Below are 25,235 nucleotides of genomic sequence, written 5' to 3' on the forward strand. Positions count from 1 at the left end.
CACCAATTTATTCTGTTCATCAGATTTTTTATTCACTTGACTTTTATATTCACTTGTTTATAGAAATGTATTTGTTGTTCATAATTTTTATCTTTACCTTTTTCTTCTACTTCCTCTTCTTAAAGAATACCTTTCAGCATTTCATATAATACTGGTTTGGCAGTGATGAACTCCTTTAGCTTTTCCTTATCTGTGAAGCTCTTTATCTGACCTTCAATTCTGAATGATAGCTTTGCAGGGTAGAGTAATCTTGGTTGTAGGTTCTTGTTATTCATCACTTTGAATATTTCTTGCCACTCCCGTCTGGCTTGCATAGTTTCTGTTGAGAAATCAGCTGACAATCGTATGGGTACTCCCTTGTAGGTAACTATTTTTCTCTTGCTGCTTTTAATATTCTTTGTCTTTTGCTCTTGGCATTTTAATTATGATGTGTCTTGGTGTGGTCCTCTTTGGATTCCTTTTGCTTGGGTTCTCTGCGCTTCCTGGACTTGTATTTCTTTCACCAGGTAGGGGAAGTTTTCTGTCATTATTTCTTCAAATAGGTTTTCAGTATCTTGCTCTCTCTCTTCTTATGGTACCCCCATAATTCGGATGTTGGTACGCTTGAGGTTGTCCCAGAGGCTCCTTACACTATCTTCATATTTTTGGATTCTTTTTTCTTTTTGCTTTTCCAGTTGGGTGTTTTTTGCTTCTTTGTATTTCAAATTTTTGACTTGATTCTTGCGATCCTCTAGTCTGCTGTTGGATCTCTGTATGTTATTCTTTATTTCAGTCAGTGTATGCTTAATTTCTAGTTGGTCCTTTTTCATATCAAGGGTCTCGCTAAATTTATTGGCCTTTTCTAGGAAATTCTTGAAAAACCTTGTAACCATGGTTTTGAACTCTATATCCAGTTGTTTGCTTTCCTCCATTTCTTTCATTTGTGATCTGTTTGTCTCCGCATTTTCGCTGCTTCCCTGAGTTGACAGAGTGGCTTTGTGTGGTAGGTGTCCTATAGGGCCCAGTGGCTCAGCCTCCCCAGTTACCTGAGGTGGACACTCTTGGTGCACCCCTTTGTGGGCTATGTGCACAGCCTTGTTGTAGTTAAGTCTTGATTGTTGTTGGTATCACTGGGAGGAATTGACCTCCAGGCCAATTGACTGTGAGGATCAGCTGTGTCTACGCTGGGAGAACTTCTGTGCTGGAGACACCCTTATGAGACAAGACTTGCAAAAGCCTCTGTGCTCAGCTTGGATGGGGCGGAGTCTCAGGGCGGAGCAGACAGCAATGGCTTCCCGTCAGCCCTGCCCTAGGAGGCCCCTGTGTCTCAGTGTCCTGTGGTAATCGCTGCAAGCACCTCTGAAAGAAAGCCCCCCTCGAGTTCTGCCTGCTGCCAGAGAGTCCAATTTCTCCCCAAATGAGTCTGGGTCCCCAGAGTCTTGCCCGGAAGTGGAGTTCAGACCAGTCGGGAGCTTGTGTCTTCCTCCCGGTTGAGAAAGCTAGCCGCGTATTCAGTTGCCAGCCCTCTCCACGTGCACGCCTCAGTACCTCTGCCTTCTGCAGCTCCTCTGAGTCTCAGTGTGCTTTTCTCTTTCCTTCTAGTTGTAGAATTTCCACTCAGCCAGCCTTCCTGTGGTTCTGGATGATGTCCATTTTGTCTTTTAGTTATAATTTTGAAATTGTTGTGTGAGGCAGCAGTTTAGGTGTTTAACTATGCCGCCATCTTGGTTTCTCCTAAAGTGCTTTTTAATTTAAAAAGTTTTAATTTCAGACCAAGAGTTTGTTGTGGTGACAAAATCTTAAGTCACCACAACAATAAAAAAGTGGCACCCAAACGATACCTTGGCACAGCTGACTCTGCCAGGGCCCTCGGGACCTCTCTTCTAGTGAAAAGGAAAATAGGGGGGCACCTTTGGGGGCTTACAGCCTAGATCAGTATCTAGTTAAACAGTAATCTTACTTCCCCATTCTAACTGACTTGGGTGGAGCTGCAAAGCTCCCCTCCCCGCCAGGGGCCTGCCACAAGAAGATACATATATCAAAACCTCCCCACATTGGCAGTTCAGGCCTTGGATCAGAGTCCCCTGGACCAGCAGCGCTGCGTAATAAAGGTTTACTTTCCTGATTCCTTTGGGTGCTGGTGGTCGTTCTCCTGGGCCGTTCGCCACAACACTAGCATCAGGTTAAATTCAGAGCCAGGAGGCCCTGCCATGGGGACAGCAGGGCCCAGGGAGCAGCAGCTGCCAGTGGACAATTCCGTCACGGCTGGGGGGCGGAGTCAGATGGAGCCCACAGAACCCCTCGCAGAGCTCTGGGCCCAGCGGAGTTTGGGGCCTCCACCCTCTGGTTATGACACGGCTGGGATGCTCTCACAGCCCAAAGGAAAACACAATTCTCCTTGAAGCTCACCGGCAGAGGCCAGCGGGGACTGGCCCAGTGACACTGGCATGGCCAAGCATGCCAGGCCCAAACGCTCCCAAACCAGATTTCCAGATGGCCTGATGCAGACATTCTTCAATGCCCGTCAGCTCACGTGAACACTGAGCTCACTCAGCACAGTGCCATGTCGAGCCCCCGCCCCCGACCCCCCGGGGCTGCCAGAGACCACTGGGCAGGGGGTGCTGAGGCACCTCTGGAGAAGGGGGCCCGGAGGAAGAGCTGTACCTGTGGGGACCCAGGGCTTCCTGTCCCGGCACGCATCCCAGAGGGCAGCACAGGGACACCTGCAGCTGTGGGGAAGATGCCCACTGAGTGACCATGAGTGGGTCTGGGGACCCCAGGGCTGGGCTCCAAAATGAAGACTTATCCAGCCAGCCCCTGGCTGTCCCCTGCCCCCACCACCACTTCTGCTCTCCCAGGGAGGCAAATGGCAGGTGAAGACTCAGTGTGGTGCTGGACAGAGGTGGTCCTGGCCCACCCCTTTCACAGCCCCACAGGCACAGTTGGGACATGACTGACACAGGGAGGGGAGGGTCATGGAGCGCAGCTTGTCCCAAAGGCACCCCGCCCTGAGGTGTGACCAACTGGAGGAAGGGACTCCCACAACCTACCTAGACCGGATCCTCCTGCCTGGCTCCAGCCACCTTACCCAGGATGCATTTGCCCTGCTATCGTGCCCCCCCCACCCCCCCGCCTCAGAGCCCCAGGGCACGGTCCTTGGAGTCCATGGCAGTCCTTGGAGCTGACAGACCCAGGGCAGATGCCCAGCTCTGCCCCACGGCCAGCTGTGTGTCCTGGAATAGGCCACCCAGCCCCTGAGCCTCGGCCTCCGCGTGGGCAACGTGGAGACCAACGCCTGCTTCCACGGCGCTTCAAGCCCTGGGTGAGACCATGAACGGCAGGGATGAAAACATCTTCCTCTAACTGTGCTCACTTCCAGGGACCAGAGAATTAAACTGACAGCAAGACCCACAGGAGAAAAGACAGCTTTTATTCACCTATGTATTCGGAAGTTCACAGAACAATGTGGCTCCGGGAGGTGGTTAGGATTTGGGACTTAACAGTGTGTGCCATCTTAATAGGGGGAGTGGAGGGGGAAAGGGCAGCCTGGGAAAACAGGATGCTTAGGAAAGACAAACAGCCCCTTGCGGAACAGACAGAGATGAGTTTTGTGACAAGGTCTGTTGGTGATTTCTTGTCCTGATGTCCCTTCTCTTCTCTGGTGACAGGAGTCAATCCCCCTGGTTGCGAAGCTCCAGGGCTGAGCCTTTATGACTAAGTTCTGGAGGGGGGCTCTGCTTTCAGGCAGATAAGAGTTCAAAACAAAACACTCTTCATGATGGAAAATTCTGGGCCTCTTCGGAAGGCACATCGTAGGTACCTGACAGGCCGGGGGATAGGGAGCCCCTCCCAGGCCCTCTCGCCCATGCTTAGTCATTTCTCCAAATCCCCACTCCCGTGCGAATTCGGATTCACCTGTCCCCTGTCGCTGTTCTTGGTGCTGGAAGCTAATAAACTCACCCATTAAGGCACATGGGCTGGGTCCCGCCCGAAAGGGTTCTTTCCTTAGGGCCTTCGGCTCCCAGCCCCTCATTTGCTAACCACCACGTTGCTATCACTTATTCACTCAACGAACACTCTTGGGGAGGCTTCTCCCGGCCAGGCTGTGGGCTGGACTCAGAGTGGCAGCCACGAGACAGACCAACCTCCGTTCTCCAGGAGCTCTGCCCAGTTCGAGAGGCAGACAGACAGACAGACAGACAGTTCAGCTTACGCACAGGTGCCAAGGAGCTCAGAGGAAGAGCAGGGCTGACAGGCTCTGTGGCTTGCTGGAGGCAAGAAAGAGCTGGGTCCACAAAGAGAAAAGGGAGGGAGGGAGGGAGGGAGGGAGGGAGAGAGGGAGGGAGGGAGGAAGTTGGCTGGTTTCTGTTCTCCTCCGGCCCCTTCTCCCACTCCATCTCTGCCTTTCAGAGTATCAGGCATTCCAATAGCTCCTCTTGCCCAATAACCTCTCTCCAGATAACTCCTTTCCCTTGTAATTGAGTTTAAATATTGATGGCCCGATCAAGGCGGGTTAATGTTCAACCCAGCAGAGCTCTGAAGCGCCTCCCAGCCTGGGGGGATGGGGGCGCTGAGGGAGGGCACAGTCTTCCTTGGACATTGTGTTCACCTGGGGGCTTGGGCTGGGGGCTGTCTGGTCCTGGTGCTACCCCTGGCAGACCCAAGAACCCTCTCAAAACGGAGTCTCGGTGCCTGTCCCCGTCTGTGCCTGGGCACAGGAGCCCCAGCATCTGTTTCCCAAAGCAAGAGCGGGGGGGGGGGGGGGGGGGGGCAGGCCTTGGGGAGTGCACACCGCTCTGCCAGGGAAGGACACGGAACCAGTTCTCCAGTCTCTGTGCTCAACGCGAGAGCAGCCCACACACCTCTCCTCCCTCCCGACTGCTGGCCCTCAGCTGATTCCCGTGGGCTCCAGAGCTTGGGTCCTCGTGAGTTAGCTCCCAGGGGCCGTCCTGTCTGACATCTTCCCAGCCTGCAGGACGAAGCCAGACAGCCCCTGCCCCACTCCCACTGAAGACTTCCACGTGGACTGTCCCCGTCCCTGGGAGCTGCTGCAGCGGACTTGCCAGGACTTGGGAGGAGTGCCGAGCGTGGCTTCTGGGCCTGGCAGTGAGGGCGGACAGCTGTGGCCTCCACGCCTGCTCCTAGAAAGCCCCTTGGCCTCCCCGGGGGGCCCGTAAACAGGTTTCACTGAAAACAGCTTCCCCTAAAGGAGGATGGGAGGGTCCCAAGCTGTGGCCCCACTCCTCAGGGCGGTGAGGCCCCGGACAGCGGCTCTCGGCAGGGCTACAAGGCTATACCCTTCGCGTGACCCACACACCGGGCACCAATCTCTCGGCCCTGGCTTGCTGCCCACAGGGCCACACTACCCCCTGTAAGTGTATAGCATCCTGGAGCAGGCATGCATGTCAGGCCCGTGGGTGAGGCACAGGGAAGGGAAGTGCCTGGGCCAGGCCCCAGAATGGAAGCTGAGTTTGGAACAAGGCGCAGTCACCTTCTAGCTCAGGGTTCTCCAAGTGTGGTCCCTACACCAGCGGCATCAGCACCAGCTGGAACTTTTCTAGAAATACAAATCCTCAGTCCCCAGCTCAGACCTACTGAGTCAGAAACTCTTGAACAAGCCCTTGAGGAGGTCCGGATGCAGTTTGAGGGCCACCCCACCCCTGCTACCTGACTGGGGCATCAAGTGGAATTCCTGCCAAAAGCGTCATGCCTGCCTTACCTTGCACTGTGTCCGCTCCTGCCTCAGTGGCTCACCGCCGGTGCAGCTCTCCTGAGGACTGAGATTGACGGAAGGAGCAGCTGTGCAGGTCCTGCTGAGGGGCCTGCCCGCCGGGACCTGAGCGCTTCTGGGTACACCTTCGGGCTGGGTGTCCTGCTCCTGGAGAGTTCCCTTCTGGGCAGAGGCCGCACAGGTGGTGGGGCAGCCAGCAGCCAAGCCCCAGAGAAAGGGGGGTAGAGGCAGCGCGGCTCCTGGCTCCAGCCCCTAACGGCTCCACGGCCTCAACCAGCTCCCTTTTGGACCCAATCCCGTCTTGCCCCTTCTTAGCTTAAGGGCCTTCACTGCTGTTTCCCACTGCCCTTAGAGGGCAAATGCACCCACCCCCCCGCCCGCCATGGTCTGAGACCCCGTGTCAGTGTGTTCAAACTGCAGGGCACCGCTTGCCGCTGGGCCAATAAGTCGGCTTGGCAGGACAGGGCCTGCATCTCTAAAGGACACATGAGACGGAGTCACTGAAGCACAGTTCTGTGAAACTCTTGTTAACATGTGTTTAACAGTGAACACAGACTCACTGTGTTATCTGACCCAACACCCCGCTGTCTACTCCCCGCCCCCCCGCCATGTCCCTCTCTTGGATCCTGGAAAACACTGAGCTATCTCCCCACTCAGAGCCCAGCCAAGCTCACCCCTGCACGCACACTACCCTCAGAGCCCAGCCAAGCTCACCCCTGCACGCACACTCCCCTCAGAGCCCAGCCAAGCTCACCCCTGCACGCGTACACTGCCATGGCAGCCTCACAGTTGCAAGGCAGATGGCACTCCTACTTCACAGGTGAGAAGACTGCGGTGGGGAGGTTAGCTTGCTCTAAATCCACTGGGGCCAGGATTCTGATCTAAGACCTGGCGCCTCACCCCTGTGCACACCCTCTGCTTTTCTCATGAGACCACGGGCATGCTGAGCGGAAAAGAGACTTCTCCAGAGTACTGTGGGAAGGGGGATCCACCAGGCTCGTGAGGATGGGGAGAACGTGGTGGGAGACACAGGAGCCCTGGGCACAGCACATACACTGGCCTGGCGTGGCTGGGGGCAGACCTTTGGGAAAAGTATGGTCTGGGAGGAAGGTTCCTGAGCAGAGCCAAGAGGCCCACCGTCCCCAGGAGAACACAGCTCGGTTAGGGAGGCCGTGGGCAGCTAGTGAGACTGCAGCCTTGGCTTTAGAGGATGACAAGGGCCAGGGGTGGTGGCACTGCACATGTGCCCACCACGGGGTTCAACACAGCTCTCCCCTGGCCCTAGCTTCCAAGACCAGAGGACTCCCATAAGAATAGCTACTATCGGAGAGAGACAGATACCCAGCCAGACTGAGTCTTGGCAAGGATGTGGAGAAACCGGATGCTTGTGCACCACTGGTAGGAATGTAAATGGGACAGGCGCTGCGGAGAACAGCATTAGCGTCTGACCCAGCAACCCCACTTCTGGGTGTATGGCATTAGTGTCTGACCCAGCAACCCCACTTCTGGGTGTATGGCATTAGTGTCTGACCCAGCAACCCCACTTCTGGGTGTACGGCATTAGCATCTGACCCAACAACCCCACCTCTGGGTGTATGGCATTAGCATCTGACCCAGCAACCCCACTTCTGGGTGTACGGCATTAGCATCTGACCCAGCAACCCCACTTCTGGGTATACAGCATTAGCGTCTGACCCAGCAACCCCACTTCTGGGTATAAGGCATTAGTATATGACCCAGCAACCCCACTTCTGGGTGTATGGCATTAGCGTCTGACCCAGCAACCCCACTTCTGGGTGTATGGCATTAGTATATGACCCAGCAACCCCACTTCTGGGTGTACGGCATTAGCATCTGACCCAACAACCCCACCACTGGGTGTACACCCAAGAGAAGGCAGAGACCCCAGAGATTTGTAGACCATGCTCACAGCAGCATCATTCACAGTAGCCAAAAGAAGAAGCAACCCAAGTGTTGGTGAGCGAATTAATAAAATGTGGTATATAGAGATAATGGAGTATCTTTCAGCCTTCAAAAAGCGAGGAAATTCTGACATGTGCATCAATATGGATGACCCCTGAGGACGTTATGCTAAGTGAAAGAGGCATCACAAAAGAACAAACTGTGATGCCTCCACTTGGTGAGGCACCTGGAGTGCCACACTCATAGGAGCGAGGAGAGGTGGCGGCTGGAGCTGGGGGAGGGGAGCAGTTAGGGCTTCATAGGGACAGAACTCCGGGTGGGGAAGGTGAGTTCTGAAGATGGATGGTGGTGACGTTGGACAATGTGCATGTACTTGACACGCCTAAAAATGGTGACGATGGTAAACTTCACGCTATATGTATATATTTTACCTTTTTTTTTTTTTTTAATAAAAAGCCTGGAGGTCAGGAGGTCTGAGCCAATTTCTTACAAATGATTTTATTTGTACTCTGACCGAGCACAGACCCCACATACAGGCTTCTCGCCACACAATGGAACAGTGACAGGTGCACACGGGCTGTATTTCAGGCACAAAAGCAACGCAGCCTTGTGACAACTTGTCTGGATGCTACCTCTCTCCACGACCACCACTCCCGCCGGGCCCTCCCAGGGCCTACCACCCCAAGAGACTCCCACCACCTTTAGAAAAGTCACCCACCTGGAAAAAGGTGGGGAAGTTGCTTTTTAAGAAAGACATCACTTTAAATACAGGAACATCAGAGAACACAGTAACCAAGTGTTTACCCAGCCAGGGAAGGGCCAGGGAAGGCACATAAAACAACCCCTTCTCCTCCGCCGCCTGTAACAAGCCCCTCCGCCTCCCACCAGGTGTCTCCCCACCAGGGGTCTTCCCACCAGGTGTCTCCCCACTAGGGGTCTTCCCACCAGGAGCCCCAGTCCCAGGCACGCCCTCTGGGTACGGTATGTGGACTCCTGGCTGCTCCTCCTGGCGGCCACCAGCAGCTGCAGGAGCCTGGGCTCCTATCTCTTTTCTGTCTTGATCTCCTTCCCCTGGAAAACCAGGCCCTGGGGCCTCCAGCTCTGTGGGGAGGATCAAGCAAAAGGATGGCAAAAGCACCCAGCACAGAACCCGAGCCACAGAGGCCGTCAGTCTCCACTGCTGCTGCTGCCGCTGTGGGTGTGATAGAGAACTGGATGCGTCTGGCCAGCTGCTGAGAGGGGAGAAGCGAGGGTCCAAGGCTGGCCGAGCCCCAGGGAGGGGGTACTGCCCAGCCGAGAGTGGGACAGCAGCTCGTGGGAGTCGCCCCGTGAGGCTGGCATTTGGATCCCTCCAGCTTCCTCAAGGGCAGAGCCAGGAACCTAGTCCATGAGCCCCTTCTGGAGGGCGGGCCGGAGGCAGCCCCTCTCAATCACCAGGAGGAGGCTGCCACCAGTGGTTCCTTTTGTGGGAGGAAGAACAGCAGGACGTGTGAGGAGGCATTGCAGGTTCCCGGGGAAGCCAGAGTTCCACGGTCCCCAAGGTGCCAGCTGGAAGTGAAGGTCGGCTGCACCCTCCGTGAACAGGAAAGTTCCAGAGCCCTTGGTCAGGAGGCACCACCCAGCGTGCTTGGCGACCAGTTAACACCAGCACAGAACCCTTCCCATGCAGGGCCCACCCTCCCCCGCTGGCACCTGGACCGGGATGCAAAGACCCACCAGGCCTGCAGGATGGGCCAGCCTGCAGGAAGAGGGGGGAAAGGGCTCGGACATGTCCCACCAGGCTGGGACCCCACAAGGGCGAGGCCTCGCGGCCATGGCAGTACACCCAACACAGAGGAGCCCCCAGGCCGCTCAGCTGAATGCTTCTCTCGCTTCAGAGATTAAAACAAAGTACTTTTTATTATTTAAGAAAAGTCCTATTTCCTGGATTTTCTTTAAAATAATCCAGTGGGGATAGACAGCAATGAAAGTCTAGCTCAGTCGTTAGCAATCTTTTTCTGTAAAGGATTAGACTGTTAATATTTTCAGCTTTAAGGGCCAAGAAGCATATCAAAATTATGTCAGCATAATATATGCATAACTCATGGACACAGACAATAGGTTGGTGAAGGCCTGGGGCAGAAGGGGCGGGGTGGGCTGAGGGGAGTCAATGGGGGGACAGGGGGACATATGTAATACTTTCAACAATAAAGAACTATTAAAAAATCACATAAGACAAAAAAAATATTAGGTCAGCATAAAAGAAAGTGAATTCCACATTTTTTAAATGAAATTCAAATTTAATAATGGAGTACTTTGCATACCGTAATACAGGTCTACTAATGAGAAGAATGGAATTTTTGAAGGGCTGCAAGATAATATTTCACTTTAACTGGGCTTGAAAAGAGCTCCGTATCATCCCGTAGCTCACTCCCAGGCAGAGAACTGGGTTGGGGTGCAGCAGGCCAGCTCCTGAAGAGTGGGCGCCCATGGATCAACGATTGAAGAGTGGGCTCCCGGGGATCGATACTGGGTGCTGTGGTGAATTAGGTTGTTTCCTCTGGGAGGAAGGTTTGAAAGCTTTTCCATGACAAAAGGCTTCCTGGTCCCAGATGGCTCCCTGCAGCCCAGCCCCTGAGGCTTTGAGGACAGCTCACACTGGCCCCTCGGAGAGGGGCTCCCTCAGCCCCTTCAGAGAGGGGGCTCCCACGGCCCCTTCAGAGAGAGGGGGGGCTCCCACGGCCCCTTCAGAGAGAGGGGGGGCTCCCACAGCCCCTTCAGAGAGAGGGGGGGCTCCCACGGCCCCTTCAGAGAGAGGGGGGGCTCCCACAGCCCCTTCAGAGAGAGGGGGGGCTCCCACAGCCCCTTCAGAGAGAGAGGGCTCCCACAGCCCCTTCAGAGAGAGGGGGGGCTCCCACGGCCCCTTCAGAGAGAGGGGGGGCTCCCACAGCCCCTTCAGAGAGGGGCCAGTTTGGTTGCCTGAATGGCAGAATGGTCAGGCTGAGCCGCAGGCAGTGACCACCCTCCCGCTCATGCCTTCAGCAGCCCTGCACTGAGCAGCCAATCCACCCTTGGAGCTGCTTCCTGGGGGCACCCCCTCTAGGTCTCCACATGGCAGGGGGTGGGGGCAGGCCCAGCCCTGAGTCATTGGCAAGAGAGCCACCACTCAGAGCTACTGCCTTCCTCCTCCTGGCGCCCTCGTCACCCACGGGGCCTGGACGCAGGCCCACGGCAGCCTCTCAGAGGCCTGGCGCGCTCCCTGGGCGACCCTGGAAGGAGGCCCGGTGACCTGACCAGCACTTCACTGCCCCAGGCCCCCCGAGGGCATCACGGCAACACCCACATCTCCAGGCCAGGGTCATCTCAAAGGCCTCCCTGCCCTCTTGGCACCGGGTAAGGGACGGGGGCTGGGAGGTGATCAGAAAGGATGTACAAGCATTAGCTGCCAGTGCCTGACTGTTCCACACCCAGAGTAGGAAACCGGGGAGGACAACGGACACGGGCAGCCGTGTGGACACAGGCTCCCCGGGCCTTGCTGTCAGGGCCCCTGTCGCCCGGCACTGCCCCCTCCCCAGGAAAGCTGGACTGGGGTATGGACTCCCCCAGGCCGGGCAACTTTACCTGAACCAGCTTCAGCGAGAACCCAAACCAGGAATGCCACCTGAGATATAAAGGGAGTAGCAGCAACCAGCCAGCCAAGCCGAGGGTCACTCATGCCCCACACAGAGCGGGAGAGCGATGTGCTGCCTGCAGAACTCCTGGACTGGAGCTGCTGAGCAGCCGACCCTGTCCTGCTCTAACCGCTCTACGTGCTGGAGGGGCCAGCCCACCTGTAAGCCACACTGATTCTCAGAGGCACGACCGAGACCTATGCCTCCCGTGGAGGCGCTGGCAGCCTCAGAGCAGCGGCAGCCCAAGTGAAGCAGCAGCAGCCTGAGCAGAGTAGAACAGCGGCCCGAGTGAAGCATCGGCCCGAGCGGAGCAGCGGCCTGAGCGGAGCAGCAGCGGCCCGAGCGGAGCAGCGGCCCGAGCGGAGCAGCAGCGGCCCGAGCAGAGCAGCAGCCCGAGCGGAGCAGCGGCCTGAGCGGAGCAGCAGCGGCCCGAGTGAAGCATCGGCCCGAGCGGAGCAGCGGCCTGAGCGGAGCAGCAGCGGCCCGAGCGGAGCAGCGGCCCGAGCGGAGCAGCGGCCCGAGCGGAGCAGCAGCGGCCCGAGCAGAGCAGCGGCCCGAGCGGAGCAGCGGCCTGGGCAGAGCAGCGGCCATGTACAACAGAATGCTGCGCCCACCCACCACCTGCTCATGGTGCAACTCTGAGGAAGGGAAAACGGGAAAGGCCCACTGCCACTCCAGTCACCATGTGACTGAGCCCTCATTTTAAGGGGTGCACACAGAGACCCAGAGAGGCAAAGAGACTCATAGAAGGGGAGGGTCTTAGGGCCTAGGACCCTTGACATGGTCCCCTGTCCTTTCCACCTCTCTCCATCCCACCCATCCCCTCTCGTCAGCTGCTTTCCCACCTCCTCGGAGAGACTCGTTCTTCCGCCCACTGCTCCACTGACAGCAGCGAAGAGGCTTTTCCATGTTTTCCACCAACTCGTTAATGATTTTCCAACCTTAGGTGACAGGCCGGCCCTGAAGCCACCTGGACTGGATACAGTGACACACACACTCAGCCAGCTCCAATCTCCCCCAGTGAAGCCCCAAACCTAGAGTAACAGCTCTTCCCCACGGTCCGAGGCTGCCTGGCGGGTCGCCTGGGCAATGTCGGCCCTTTGCGTAGGAGCCCAAGTCTGGACTTCAGATTCCCCACTGTCCTGCTTTTCCCAAGGGCACAAAGCCCCTTCCCCCAGCAAACCCTACCGCTCCCCCTTCGAACGCCTCTGCATCTTTAAGGTGCAACCTGGTAAACAACCTCGCAAACAGAGACTTGCTCAGCCCTAAGAAACCATGGCCTGAGAGTCAAGAGCGTGGCTTGGGGTCCGGGTTCAAGTTAGTGGCTGGAGCACATGACTCTTTTCTCCCTCAGGGGTCACCTTTCCAAAGGACTTGTATGCATGCATATAAGCATAACCAAGACACTGGCAGGGGGAGGTTTGAGAGCATGTGCCGGTGGGTAGGGGAGGCTGGGGGAAGGTCAATGGGGAAAAAAAGGAGATATATATACTACTATTTGTAATACTTTAAACAATAAAATTAAATTAAATTTTTAAAAAAACTGCCCCTGCCGAGCAGGAGCCTCTGCCTAGGACACGTGGGACCCTGGGAGGCTCCGCCCAGGGGGCCCACGGCTGGACTCGGAGCTCACAGGAAAGAGAGAGCCCAAGCATTTTACTTAATAAAATAAAAACAATAAAACCGACAGCTTTAGCTCATCTGACTCTGATGGAAGGGACAAGCTGCTGAATTAGGTGGCTAAAACGTCTGATGCCAAATCACTATGTATATCTTTTTGGTATTTCTTATTTTCTACTTGTTTGTAAGCCACAAAATTTAACTATAACCATTAGGAGAACAGACAGCAGTGGGCATTTCAGAGAATGAAAGATTCTACTAACAGCAAACTTAAGGTAATAGATCTTTATTAGGCCTTCCTTTGGAATTAAGAAATAAAAAATAGTAGCCTACCATCTTTTAGGATTAAAATTTAGCCTGCCATCGCTTGGCCTGGGTAGGAACACCACTTAGGCAGTGGCTGGCACCGCCTTGAATGGCTGGAAGTCAGAAGACCAAAGGTCTAGTCTGGTTCCGTGTAAACTTAGGCAAGTTATTCCACTTCTACGTGACTCAGTTTCCTCAAAAAAAAAAAAAAGACAGGTATGGACCTTTGCCGGGGAACAGTGTGTAATGTTAGAACGTGCTCCAAGAAAGATTGCAGAACATCAGAGTGCCATGGCCCAGTATTGTTGAAACAGGTAAAAGGGGAGACAGCAGAAAGAGAACAAAAAGCCACCTGTGAAAGAGAAACGGTGAGCTTTCCAATGACAACCTCATACCCTTAAAAAAAAAAGGATCAGGTGTGAACCACGGGCCTTTAGCAAGGGTGCCATGGCAATGAATCCACGGGAATTCTAGTAGTCTTTTCTACAACTGGTGCTGGGACAACTGGACAGCCACATGCAAAAGAACAAAGTTAGACCCCTACCCCACACCGTCCGTCTGTAGGCATCCCTCAGAGGTACTGCAATAATGCTGGCATCATAATAAAGCAAGTCATAAGAGTTTTGCTGGTGGAGGGTCTTGCCTTCAATTTGAAAAAAAAATGTAACATCTGTGAAGTGCACTAAAACTAGGTATACCTGCACAAAAACTAGTTCAAAATGAATCAAAGATCATTGTGAAAGCTAAACTATAAGACTTCTTAGAAGAAAACATAAATCTTCTTGACCTTGGATTAGGCCAGCCGTGGGCAAACTACGGCCTGTGGGCCGGATCCGGCTGTTCTATCCAGTTCTCTTGCTCTCCCCTCCGCTCCTTTACTTTGAATTTATATTAGTTCACACAAACACTCCATCCATGCTTTTGTTCCGGCCCTCCGGTCCAGTTTAAGAACCCATTGTGGCCCTCGAGTCAAAAAGTTTGCCCACCCCTGGATTAGGCAATGGTTTCTTAAATTTGACACCAAAAGCACAAACAATAAAAGAACAAATGGGTAGGCCCTGGCCGGATAGTTCAGCTGTTAGAGCGTTGTCCTGATATGCCAAGGCTGCAGGTTCAGACCCCAATCAGGGCACATACAAGAAACAACCAATAAACGCATAAATAAGTGGAACAACAAATCAATGTCTCTCTCTCTCTCTCTCTCTCTCTTTCCCTCTTTAAAATCAATTTTTTAAAAAAGAAAAGAAAAAAATGGATAGTCTTGCATTTCATCAAATTGAAAGAACAACATCAAGAAAGTGAAGACAACCCACAGGATGGGAGAAAATTTTCCAAATCATATATCTGACAAAGGACCTGTATCTAGAATATGCAAAGAACTCATATAACTCAATAATAAAAAGACAAATAAACCAATTAAAGGATAAACATTTCTCCAAAGAAGATATACAAATAGCCAATAAGCACATGAAAAAAACGGTCAACATCATTAGCCATCAGGGAAGTGAAATCAAAACCACGATGAGATCAGTTCACACCCACTAGGACAGTGGTCGGCAAACTCATTAGTCAACAGAGCCAAATATCAACAGTACAACGATTGAAATTTCTTTTGAGAGCCAAATTTTTTAAACTTAAACTTCTTCTAACGCCACTTCTTCAAAATAGACTCGCCCAGGCCGTGGTATTTTGTGGAAGAGCCACACTCAAGGGGCCAAAGAGCCGCATGTGGCTCGCAAGCCGCAGTTTGCCGACCACTGCATTAGCATGCTCTCATCAAAAAGACGATAGCAAGTGTGTGGAGAAAGCAGAACTCTCGCCCACTGCTGATGGGAAAGCGCTGAGCTGCTCTGGAAAACAGTCCAGCGGTTACTCAAAAAGTTAAACATAGTTACTACATCACCCAGCAACTCAACTCCAATGTATATTCCCAAGAAAAATAAAAACGTGTGTGTACATAAAACTTGTACAAGTATGTTTATAGCAGCATTTTTCATAATAGCCAAAAAGTAGAAACAACTCAAACATTCATCAAGTGATAAATGGATAAACAAAATGTAGTCTATCCATTGAATGAACTATGACTCAGCTATAAAAAGGACTTAAGTACTGATACACGTTCAATATGGATGACCCTAGAAAGCATTATGCTAAGTCGAAGAAGCTAGTCACAAAAGACCACATATTGTCTGATTCCATCCATATATAAAATGCCCCAAACAGGCAAAGCTATATCAAAAGTAGACTCATGGTTGCCCAGGACCAGGGGAGGTAGGAGAAAAGTGGGAAAGTGATTGCTAAAGGGTACAGGGTTCCTTTCGGGGGGGGGAGGGTGATGAAAATGTTCTAAAATTGATTATGGTCATTCTGTGAACTTACCAAAAACCATTTAATTGTACACTATAAGTGGGTAAACTGTATGGTAAGTGAGTTATATCTCAATAAAGCTGTTATTGTCTCCTTCTTCCCCTCCAAAAAGGAAAAGGAACCAGGAACCTGTCTTTACGCTGTAAGAGTACCACCCTGCTGTCCCAACATAATTATTATTACATCCCACTCACTCTACAAAGTGCCCTGGTTTGTCTGATAAATGTATGTCATCACCCTGTCACTGTGTGTTATCAGGCAGATGTTATCTGGGCTTCAGTTTCCCCATTTGTAAACCAGGCTTCCCCCAGTTCTGACCACCTCTGACCCTAGCACTATATCCCAAAAGCTCTACTTTAGAAGCTGTAAAACCCTGCTCAGTTGTAGGTTCATCATGCTTTGGAAGATGAACCTAAATTAGCAGAGAGATGAAGCCTTGGGCCAGTATTAATTACTGGATCCCAGGAAACAGAGGCAAGACAAAGAGGAATTCCATAGTGTACCAGTTACTGATATTCAGTTTCCTCCTATGCCACTAAGAAAGGTGATCCAATCACAGCAACTCGGGGAAAACGCTCCAACCACATCCCCGACGAATGAAAACAGATCAACACTTCCTGTGAGGGGCCCTCACAGAAAACACCATATCCTTAGGGAACTTGGCAGGTTTGGCAGCAGGTAGCTGAGTCTTCTCTAAATGGGATTTGGTGAGGCACCCAAGAAGGCTAGGTATCGTGATAGCCAAGGTCATCTGGTCACACAATGGGACGATAATTTCCTAGTCCTCCTTACCCATGACTACTGAGAAATAAAATTACACCAAAGGAACTCAAGAGGAGTTATTTTGTTCTCATCCCTTTTATACTCATAAGAATGAGCCTCAAAATAGCCTTTCTACCCACTCCCCACCCTCCCAGGCCTAGGTCTGTGTGGCAGGTCCCACACGCGTATGTGGTGTCCACCACAGCTACGCAGAGAGGTGAGCCCATCTCTGTAGTAGCAGATCCTTAGAAACAAGGTAAAGTGAAAGAAGAAGGCACGGAATAAACCCCACTCCCATCAATCCACCCAAGAATAGGACAGTTAGATGCTCACCAGGGTCATTGAGAATGGAAATCAACACGAAGACAGATGATGGTGGCAAATCTCCCCCACCTAGCCAGCAGTCCTGGCCATGGAGCCAGTTACCAGAGAAGAAGGTGAAGGTTGGGCAGAGCTTTGGGGAGAGGTCTGAAGGAACAAACACACTGGCACCAAGACAGCCCATGAACTAGCCTCCAACTAGGAGAGCAAGGTGTTTCAGACCAGGTGCCCCCCCCTCCCCGCACTTCTGTCGGCCTCTTTAGAGAGGCAGGTGTGGGGAAAGGCCCAAGGAACCACTCAAAAGCTGGCGGCCAAGAGCAAGGGAGAGAGGAGACAGGGGGGATCTGCATGCAGAGGTCTGCATGGGTTTCTGCTGGCTGCTGGTGTGCGGCTTCCATAGAACGGCAAGGTCCCTTCTAGCCGCAGCTGGCCAGGGAGGCTGCAGCTTCCGATGGTGCAATTCCTACATCCAAGGGGGTCCATGGGGCTGGGAGGTGGAGGCAGCTGCCTCTCTGTGCTGCTCAGAGGCCACATTTCAGGATGATGTGGTAGCCATCACTGCTTTCCGCTGCAAGAGGGAAACACTGGGCATTTTTCAGGAAGAAAGGCATGGCACAATGGCATGGGGGAGTCACAGGAGGCATGGAATAGGGCACCACAGAAGCTCCATCATGAATGTTGGCGAGACCACAAAATCAGGCTGCACTGACAAAAGCAAGATACCTCCACACATGCCTTCCCATCTGTCTGACAATGGGCCTTCCCACCGCAGCTCTGGGCCCAAGGACCAAAAGATCCACATCCAAGGAGGCTCTGCACACACTGTTTCTCAGGTGAACGGCCCCAGGCCTGTCACGATATAGCATCATTCTGATCGACTCCACACACTCACTGCCTTCCCTTCTCCTGGCCCACGAGTTCCAGACTCCTTCCTCAGGAGGGCCCTTCATACCTCCCCCCCAAACTCACCCGCCCGGGTCCCCAACCCACCAGACCCAGCTGCTGTATTCCACGCTCACTTTTCCTAGAGCCTGCGGTTCACAAAAACTCAAACGCATCTTCTGTCCACCTGACACTGAGTCTGTGGAGAAGACACCGTCTGGCCAAGGACTTCCTTTTCAGAAGTGACTCTGGGGCCAGTCTCACTGATCCTCACCCGCCAGGCCAGGCTTCACGGGAGTTTGTGCTTCTCCTTCCCCAAGGATATTCCCGGTAACATCCTCTAGAGGGGACAGTGCACAGGCAGCCCCCCTCTCTCAGCATGTTACCCTGAGGGTGCAGCCATCATACTTCAACTAAGCAAAAACAGCTGGTGGAGGCTTTACCTTTTAAGGTGCTGAGGACAAAACAGGATTCATCCTGGAAATTCTGCACCATCTGAAAGGCAAGAGAGAGACCATGTCCCTTCAACCATGAACTCATGTAGGAAAGCCCGAGGGGTAGGAGCCCAGAGCCCAGACTACATTTTTGTTTGCTTTTGTTTTGCTTTTTCCCAGTTACTGGGTCTTCCAGTCCCTATCACAGATACAATACATGAGCCTGTACGTATATAGTAGCAAAAGATAAAAAAAATAGTGTGCTTTAAAAACGTGGGTAATTAGCAGGTTCTGATTGTGAGTCCTAAGAGGGCCAAGTACAGGAGTGGGCAACAAACAGTAGGTTTAGAGTTTTGAGTACATGAAACACATCTATAATAATAAAGGGTAATATGCTAATGAGACCAGACGTCTTCTGGACATCCTTCCTGACGAAGCCGGGGCCAGCAGGGGGAAGGAAGGCCTACTCTTGCACGAATTTTCGTGCATTGGGCCTCTAGTCCTATATAATAAAAGCCTAATATGCTAAGTGTCCAGTTGTCTGGCTGTCCAGTCAACCAATCAAAGCGTAATATGCTAATGCCGCTCAACTGCTCGCTATGATGTGCACTGACCACCAGGGGGCAGGCACTCTGACCAGTAGGTTAGCTTGCTGCTGAGGTCCAGCTGATCGGGACTGAGTGTGACGGGCTGGACATGCCCTGGAGCCCACCCCCTCTCCCCGCCGCATCCCTCCCCGACCCCAATCGTGCACCAGGCCTCTAGTTGTTAATAAAGCTACTGTAATAATCATAACCTGCATGTCTTTTTCCATAATGTGAATGAAAAAGGAGCCACCTGCTAGCCTGACAAGCTGAGGGGAGGCCTGCGTGGGGGCCTTACAAACTCAGAGACCTAAAGTAACCTCAGAGGACGGTCTGAAATGAAAACTTCCCAACTGCAGGAGGTCCTGGCAGGCAATCATGCCCTAGGCTGGCATTTTTCCCTGACAAAGGCCAGTCTTCACCTTAACTGAGCCTGTCTGTTGTCTGGTTTTGCATCTAGGATAACATACCTGATAACATGCCTTTGGAATGTCAAAGTAATTTCCTTTTTTCCGGGCCCTCAAAGCACAGCCTCCCCAGAGCAGAGACCACAGATCCCCTCATTGTCATTGTTATTGTGTTAGTTTTGACTGTTAACTACCTTATACCCACCAATGTAAAAGAAGTGTCTATTCCTTTTACTTTTCACCCAATCCCAGAGATTTCTCCGCTTTGCCTTCTCCTGCCTCCCTAATCGATCACCAATGAACTCCATGTAACCCCGTTACACCTTCTCCTTTGACTGTAATGTTTAAGGTGCAGAGGACCAAGATGGCAGTATATGCAAAGGCCAGCACTCGCCACCTCCCACAAACCACATCAAAATTACAATTAAAATACAGAAAACCATCATTCAGAACAGCCTGAAAGCTAACTGAATGGAAGCCCTACAACTAGAGAAGTAAAGAAGAAAGTACATTGAGACCGAGAGGAGGGGTGGGGGCACGGAGGCACCAAAAGGGCTGGTCCAACACCCACATGTAGCATTTTTCTAATTGGGAGAGATATCGTGGCTGTGGAGGCCTCCTGTGAGGAGCAAGGGTCCCCACCACACACCAGCCCCCCAGCCCAGAGTTCCGGTGCTGGGAAGAGCAGTCCCCATAACTTCAGGCTGTAAAAATCAGCAGGGATTGTGGCTGAGTGACATGGAGGCAGTTGGAGTGCCAAGGAGTTCCTCTTAAAGAGCCGGCACATGGGCTTACCCAGACTCCATCCCTCTGAGCTCCAACACTGGAATGGCGGCTTGAAAGGAATGTGAGACATTAGGGAAGGAACTGGATTGTCTGGCATCGGGGCAAGAACCTGGGGGTGGCTTTCTCCTAGATAGGGGCACTCATGGGGGTTCCTGCGCTGGGACCTCCCCTATCCCAGAGCTGACTGACAGCCATCAGCTTGGCTCACAGGGAAAATTTCCATAAGCTTGGCTCACACTGTTTGCTCCATCCTGATGATTCCCTAAGACCACACCACATCCAATTTGCAGCCCCACTGAAGCTGTTTGCATAGGCTTTTCTATATGAATGGCCTGTCCAGGTTCAGGCTTCAGACTTTCCTAAAATCTCTTAAACCCAAGCAGCTGACATCAATAAGAGAACATGCTTCACAGTTAGGTGCACTTAGTCACTTCGAAGCCCAACACATGTGGCAGCCATCTGCAGATCTCTCTGCAGCTCCTGCCCCAGGCAGTGGCTGGGTTGCAACTCCTGGAAGGTCCCAGGGCCAATGCACCAAGCGGACAGCTTCAGACCATACCAGATCACAACTCTACACATCCACAAGTGACACACTCAAGGAGAAGACTCAATGCGGACCAAAGCAAGTGAAGCAAGTCTCACTCCATAGGGATGTCTCTTGCACAGCAGCTCTCCCACTGGAGTTGCCACTGGTCCTTACAGCCAATTGGAGGGGGGGTCAAGTACTCTCAGTGACACCAACAGCAATCAAAGCTCAACTACAACAAGACAGTGTACACAGCCCACACAAGGGCACATCTAGAGTGCCCAGCTGAGATGACTGGGGAGGTTGAGCCACTGGGGCCTACAGAACACCTACTCCACAAGGTCACTCTACCAACTCCAGGAGACATAGCAGCTCTGCCCAATACATAGAAACAAACACAGGGAAGCAGCCAAATGTGGAACAAAGAAACATGTCACAAATGAAAGAAATGGAAGCAAGCAAACTACTGGATACAGAGTTCACAACAATGGTTATAAGGTTGTTCAAGGATCTTAATGAGAGCTTCAAGGGACTTACTGAGAATTTCAAAGACATGAAAAAGGACCAGTCAGAAATTAAGCATACACTAACTGAAATAAAGAATAATTTACAGGGATGCAGTAGTAGAGAATTCTGAGAATCAAATCAACGATTTGGAATATGAGGAAGGAAAAAACACCCAATCAGAAGAGCAAAAAGAATAAAGAATCAAAAAATATGAAGATAGTATAAGGAGCCTCTGGGACAACGTCAAGCATAACAACATTAGCATAATGGGGGTGCCAGAAGACAAGATAAAGCAAGATATTGAAAACCTATTTGAAGAAATAATGACAGAAAACTTCCCCTACCTGGTGAAGGAAATAGACTTACCAGTCCAAGAAGCACAGTGAGTCCCAAACAAGAGGAAGCCAAAGAGACCCACACCAAGGCACATCATAATTAAAATGCCAAGGTTAAAGACAGAGACAATCTTAAAAGCAGCAAGAGAAAAGCAATTAGTTACCTAGGAGAGAGAGCCCATATGACTGTCAGCTGATTTCTCAACAGAAACTATGCAAGCCAGAAGGGAGTGGCAAGAAATATTCAAAGTGATGAACAGCAAGGACCTACAACCAAGATTACTCTACCCAGAAAAGCTATCATTTAGAATTGAAGGTCAGATAAAGAGTTTCACAGACAAGAAAAAGCTAAAGGAGTTCATCACCGCCAAACCAGTATTACATGAAATGTTGATGGGTATTCTTTAGAAGAGGAAGACAGAAGAAAGAAGAAGAAAGAAGGAAGAAGAAGAAGAGATAAAAAATATGAACAATAAAGTGGCAATAAATACATATCAACAACTGAATCTAAATCAAAATTAACAAACAAGAAACTTAATGAACAAAATAAACTGATGAATAAAATAGAACCAGAGGCATGGAAACATGGAACATACTGACGAATTTCAGAGGGAAGGGGACAAGGGGATGGGAACAGAGTAACCAAAAATGTTCTATGCATATATGCATTACCCATGACACAGACAATAGGGTGGTGAATGCCTAGGGCAGGGCAGAAACTGGGTGGAGGGAGGCACTGAGGGGAAAAAGGGGGGAAACCTATAATACTCTCAACAATAAAGACTTCAAAACAAAAACAGGAAGCAAATAAGATGTCCTAATAGGTACATGTGTAAACAAACTGTGGTATATCCTATATAACAAAAGGCTAATTTGCAAATCGACCAAACAGTGGAATAACCAGTCGCTATGATGCACACTGACCACCAGGGGGCAGATGCTCAATGCAGGAGCTGCCCCCTGGTGGTCAGTGTGCTCCCACAGGGGGAGTGCCGCTCAGCCAGAAGAGCGCAGCAGCAGTGGCGGGAGCCTCTCCCACCTCCACAGCAGTCAGACGTCCCCAGAGGGCTCCCGGACTGCGAGAGGGCACAGGCCAGGATGAGGGACCCCCGCAAGTGCACGGATTTCATGCACCGGGCCTCTGGTTCTACAATAAGAAGAAATGAATTATCAAGCCATGAAAAGACATAGAGGAACCTTAAATGCCCATTGTTAAGTGTCAGAAGCCAGTCTGAAAAGGCTACTTACTATATGATGCTAACCATATAACATTCTGAAAAAGGCAAAACTATCTAGATAGTAAAATTATCAGTAATTGCCAGAGTTTCAAGGGATGAGGAGAGGGGAAGAGGGATAGAGAGGTAGAACATAGGGCACTTTTGGGGGCAGTGAAGTGATTGTACATGAGTATAATGGTGGACACATGACATTATGCATTTGTCAAAATCCACAGAACTTACAGCAGCAAGAGTGAAATTTAATGTAAACTAGGGACTTCAGTTAATGATAATATACCAAATATTGCTTCATCAATTATAACAAATGTACCACACTAATGAGAAGAAAATGTGCATGTGTTGGGGGGAGCAGATATGGGAACTCTCTGTACCTTCTGCATAATTTTTCTATAAACCTAAAACTGCTCTAAAAAAATAAAGCGTATTTTTTAAAAAGACTGGGGGGCAGGGACGGAGACAACAACCATAAAAAAAATATAATAAAATGACATGCAAAACTGCCATTCTCTCGAACTGTTGAGATTTTGCTTCCCGTCAATTGTCAGTTTGGCGCAAATAAACTCATAAAAAAATTTTACAGGTGTGGACGTTTCTTACATGGACAATGAGAACAGCTGTAAGCCTACCTTTGCCCACCCCTGTCTGAACAGAGTGTCACTCCCTGCATCTCACAATGTGGCAGGAATTGAAGACTCCTCACCAGCCACCTCTCAGGAGTTCCCATTTTGATAAACTACCTTGTGATGTTGGACAAATTTCTTCCTGTCTCATGTCCTATCTGTAAAATAGGGCTGTTTCGATGATAAAAATATAACCAGGATGTAGAGTGACGGAAGCTGGCATCACAACTGCTGGGTATGACGGTGTACACGTGCTTTGCAGAACTGTCCATGGGCCTGTGAACATGACCCTGGCACGTCTGTGCTCCAGGCAGATGCCCTGGAGAACTGCGCGCGCACACACACAGCACCGAGGAACGTTCAACTTGGCACCCACACCCCAATCGGCCCCACGCTGTCCGCAGTGCCAGCGACCGCCAGCAGTACACCTCAAAGACATCAAGTGGGAAAAAGGAAGTCGCAGACGCCACACGCTACTATTCCACTTACATGAAATGTTTAAATAGGCAAAATTCAACAGTACATTGAAGAGGAGCAAGAGAATGATGAATACAAAATTCAGACCAGCAGGTGGAGGTTGGAGAGGAATATGAAATGAGCTCACCAAGGGGCTCCTAACATAACACTGTGTTGTGTTAACCTCAGGGCAGGTACTGGGTACTTCGATTATTCTTGAAACTGCACATACGCATCATATACTCTTGGCATACGTGTGCTATATTCCACTATATAAATGGAAAGAATTCTAAAAATACACACACATACATACACATACACACCACACTCACACACTAGCCAATACGACAGCAAAACCCTTTCTAACTTAAAAAATGCAACCACATCGCCAAAACCAGTTTGGCTCAGTGGATAGAGCGTCAGCCTGCGGACTGAAAGGTCCCAGGTTCGATTCCGGTCAAGGGCATGTAACTTGGTTGCGGGCACATCCCCAGTAGGAGGTGTGCAGGAGGCAGCTGATCGATGTTTCTCTCTCATCGATGTTTCTGACTATCTATCCCTCTTCCTTCCTCTCTGTGAAAAATCAATAAAATATATTAAAAAAAAAATGCAACCACATTTTATTGCCTGTCTGGATTACTGCCCCAAATCCTGCAAACCCACCCACCTGTAGACCCCGACCCCACCCTGCAGGGCCTAATGATGTGTGAAGCACATTTATTCTGTACTGCTGGCCTGCTCCCGCGAGGTCCCTTGGCGGCCGCCCACTTGGGCATGCAAAGCCAAGGCAGAGCCCACACGGGCTTAATCAGTAACTCCCTCATTTAATTAAGTGCCCTTGCACCCCAGGGGCCACTCGGCGGCTGGCCAGGCTGCCTGCAGTGCTCCGGACAATTAAGAACCAGAGGTTTCCAATTGATTTGGGGTTAAGAGGCAAGGAGACTTCGGGGAATAAGAATGGCCTACTTAGCTGAGGTGGCATTTAAGTTCTGTTCTCTGCTTCACTTGCTTAACTGCCTACTCTTGGGGGTACAGGGCAAGCTGGGGAAGGACCTTCCTTCAGGGACCAGTGAAATTGCAAGGGTTCCATACATTCTTGGCTTTTGTCTTCACAGAAGAAATTCATTCTGAATTGCAAAGTAACAAGTTTTCCATGCCACCACAACAACCCACTGCTCAGGGCAGTGTGACCTTCCTGGCTAGTCCAAAGTTAAGTGTTCAGGCCAGAGACTCTGGGCTTCATTTTCTTTATCTGTGAAATGGGGCAAAAAAATAACTGCATTAGATTTGAACATAATGACATGGAAGGAATTCTGACCGCGTGATGCAAATAGCAAAGTGCAGAGGGATGTACAGCTGCATGTGGGCTGCACGTTTGAGAAACCGGCACGTACACACTGAGGCACACACTCCACTGGCATAAGACTACCTGGCAGCACCTCATCACACTTAAGTACACTCTTCCAGGAAGAAGGTGAGGAAGCCAGGGCCTTTCACACCTGCCTTCTGCTGCTCCATGCTGCCTGGCTGCTTACTGTGACTTGCTTTTTAAATAAAAAGGAAGGAACACCACCTCACCTCACCTCACAGGCTCTGAAGTATAGGATTATTACTAACTAGTGGCCCGGTGCATAAAATTTGTGCATGGGGCAGGGGGGCAGGGGTGTTCCTCAGCCCAGCCTGCACCCTCTCCAATCTGGGACCCCTTGAAGGATGTCCTACTACCGGTTTACAGGGATCGGGCCTAAACCAGCAGTCGGACATCCCTCTCACAATCCGGGACTGCTGGCTCCAGCCGCTC

General features: G+C 51.2%; 1 protein-coding gene across 2 annotated transcripts in view; it reads right to left on the reverse strand.

Moving 5' to 3' along the window:
- Positions 1-16,407: 16,407 nt before the first annotated feature.
- TFCP2L1 (transcription factor CP2 like 1) overlaps positions 16,408-25,235 on the reverse strand; it is a 62,450-nt gene continuing 53,622 nt past the window's right edge. The window contains exons 14-15 of one of the 2 annotated variants that reach the window (XM_080669002.1): positions 17,985-18,036; positions 16,408-17,227 (exon numbers count right to left, since the gene is read on the reverse strand). In XM_080669002.1, the coding sequence (XP_080525128.1) occupies positions 17,181-17,227; positions 17,985-18,036 (99 nt within the window). In that variant the 3' untranslated portion in view covers positions 16,408-17,180. The remainder of the gene's footprint in view (positions 17,228-17,984; positions 18,037-25,235) is intronic. The other variant, XM_080669003.1, reaches the window with a different exon arrangement.

Source organism: Plecotus auritus, assembly GCF_963455305.1.
Source record: "Plecotus auritus genome assembly, chromosome: 5".
In the NCBI taxonomy this organism is placed as follows: domain Eukaryota; kingdom Metazoa; phylum Chordata; class Mammalia; order Chiroptera; family Vespertilionidae; genus Plecotus; species Plecotus auritus.